This window comes from Dama dama, chromosome 12 (assembly GCF_033118175.1).
Source record: "Dama dama isolate Ldn47 chromosome 12, ASM3311817v1, whole genome shotgun sequence".
Lineage (NCBI taxonomy): Eukaryota > Metazoa > Chordata > Mammalia > Artiodactyla > Cervidae > Dama > Dama dama.
In genome coordinates this window covers 73,854,298-73,855,778 of record NC_083692.1, presented here as the reverse complement: position 1 = coordinate 73,855,778, position 1,481 = coordinate 73,854,298, and the positions used below count along the sequence as shown (strand labels likewise).

At 37.3% G+C, this 1,481-nt stretch overlaps 1 protein-coding gene across 1 annotated transcript; it reads left to right on the top strand.

Moving 5' to 3' along the window:
• Window positions 1-233: 233 nt before the first annotated feature.
• Window positions 234-1,172, top strand: LOC133067279 (olfactory receptor 4F6-like). The gene has a single exon (XM_061158430.1). The coding sequence runs from the start codon at window positions 234-236 to the stop codon at window positions 1,170-1,172; it is 939 nt and encodes a 312-aa protein (XP_061014413.1).
• The last annotated feature ends 309 nt before the right edge of the window (window positions 1,173-1,481 follow it).

The following is a 1,481-nucleotide window of genomic DNA, read 5'->3' as shown; positions in this document are numbered from 1 at the left end:
CCTTCTTTGTTGCCCTGGCCTAACTTTTGATTATCTCATTTCTCCTATTCAGTTATCATCATTCTTTCATCTCCCCTATCTGTAAGCCTTCTCACTTCATATTTTGGTATTTACAATATGTTTTCCACAGATTCATTGATGAACAAATAATGTATTAATTTTGGTACTCACATTTCTCATTTCTTATTTTCTGCCTTCAGAATATTTTAGCTTCTTCTCTACTGATTGAGTCAATGGATGGAGTAAATGACTCTGTGGTATCTGAATTTGTACTAATCGGACTTTCAAATTCATGGAAAATGCATCTTTTTCTTTTTTGGTTCTTCTTTGTGTTCTACATGGGAATTATCCTGGGAAACTTCTTTGTTGTGTTCACAGTAATTATTGACTCTCATTTACACTCCCCCATGTACTTCCTGTTGGCCAACCTCTCTATTCTTGATCTAGGTCTTTCCTCTACCACGGTACCCAAAATGATCTCTGATCTTTTCACTAACTGTAACATCATTTCTTTTCCAAAATGTATGACACAGATATTTTTCATTCATGTCATGGGTGGAGTTGAGATGGTACTACTCATAGCCATGGCATTTGACAGGTATACTGCAATCTGTAAGCCTCTCCACTACCTGACAATTATGAGCTCCAAAATGTGTGTTTCCTTTGTAGTGGTTGCCTGGATAGTGGGGATAATCCATGCTGTATCTCAGTTTGTTTTTGTCATAAACTTGCCGTTTTGTGGTCCCAATAAAATAGACAGTTTTTATTGTGATTTGCCTCGGGTCATAAAACTTGCTTGTGTAGACACTTACAAGCTAGAGTTTGTAATCATTGCTAACAGTGGGTTTATTTCCATGGCTACCTTCTTCTCTTTAATTATATCCTACATTTTCATTTTGGTCACTGTCTGGAAACGTTCTTCAGGAGACTTATCCAAAGCATTTGTCACACTGTCAGCTCACATCACTGTAGTAATTTTGTTTTTTATGCCATGTATGTTTCTCTATGTGTGGCCTTTCCCTACAACATCACCGGATAAGTATTTGTTTATTGCTGTCTTTGCCATCACCCCTGTCTTGAATCCTACCATCTATACATTGAGAAACAAAGACATGAGAATTGCCATGAGAAGACTGGGCAAACAGATTGTAGGGTCTAGTGGGATCTCATAATGAATGGAGCAGATCTAGAGCACAAGATGCTTCTGGCTCACCAAAAACACTGCGAGTCTTTGAAATGATAGTTCAACAAAGGTACACCTGCAGAAACTGATGTGTCAAGTCAGTGTTGACTTTATTTTGCCAATCACAGGGAATAAATTGACTGCATCTACTTTCATGGAGAAGAGAGATGAGAAAACTGAGCTGATTTCCAGGTGTAAACTTAATATTTAAATACCACTTTCTGTGTGACATTTCTTAGGTCTTTCTTCACTATGTGTGAAGGTGTCAATTACAAATAAATATCTCAAAAAGTGCTAG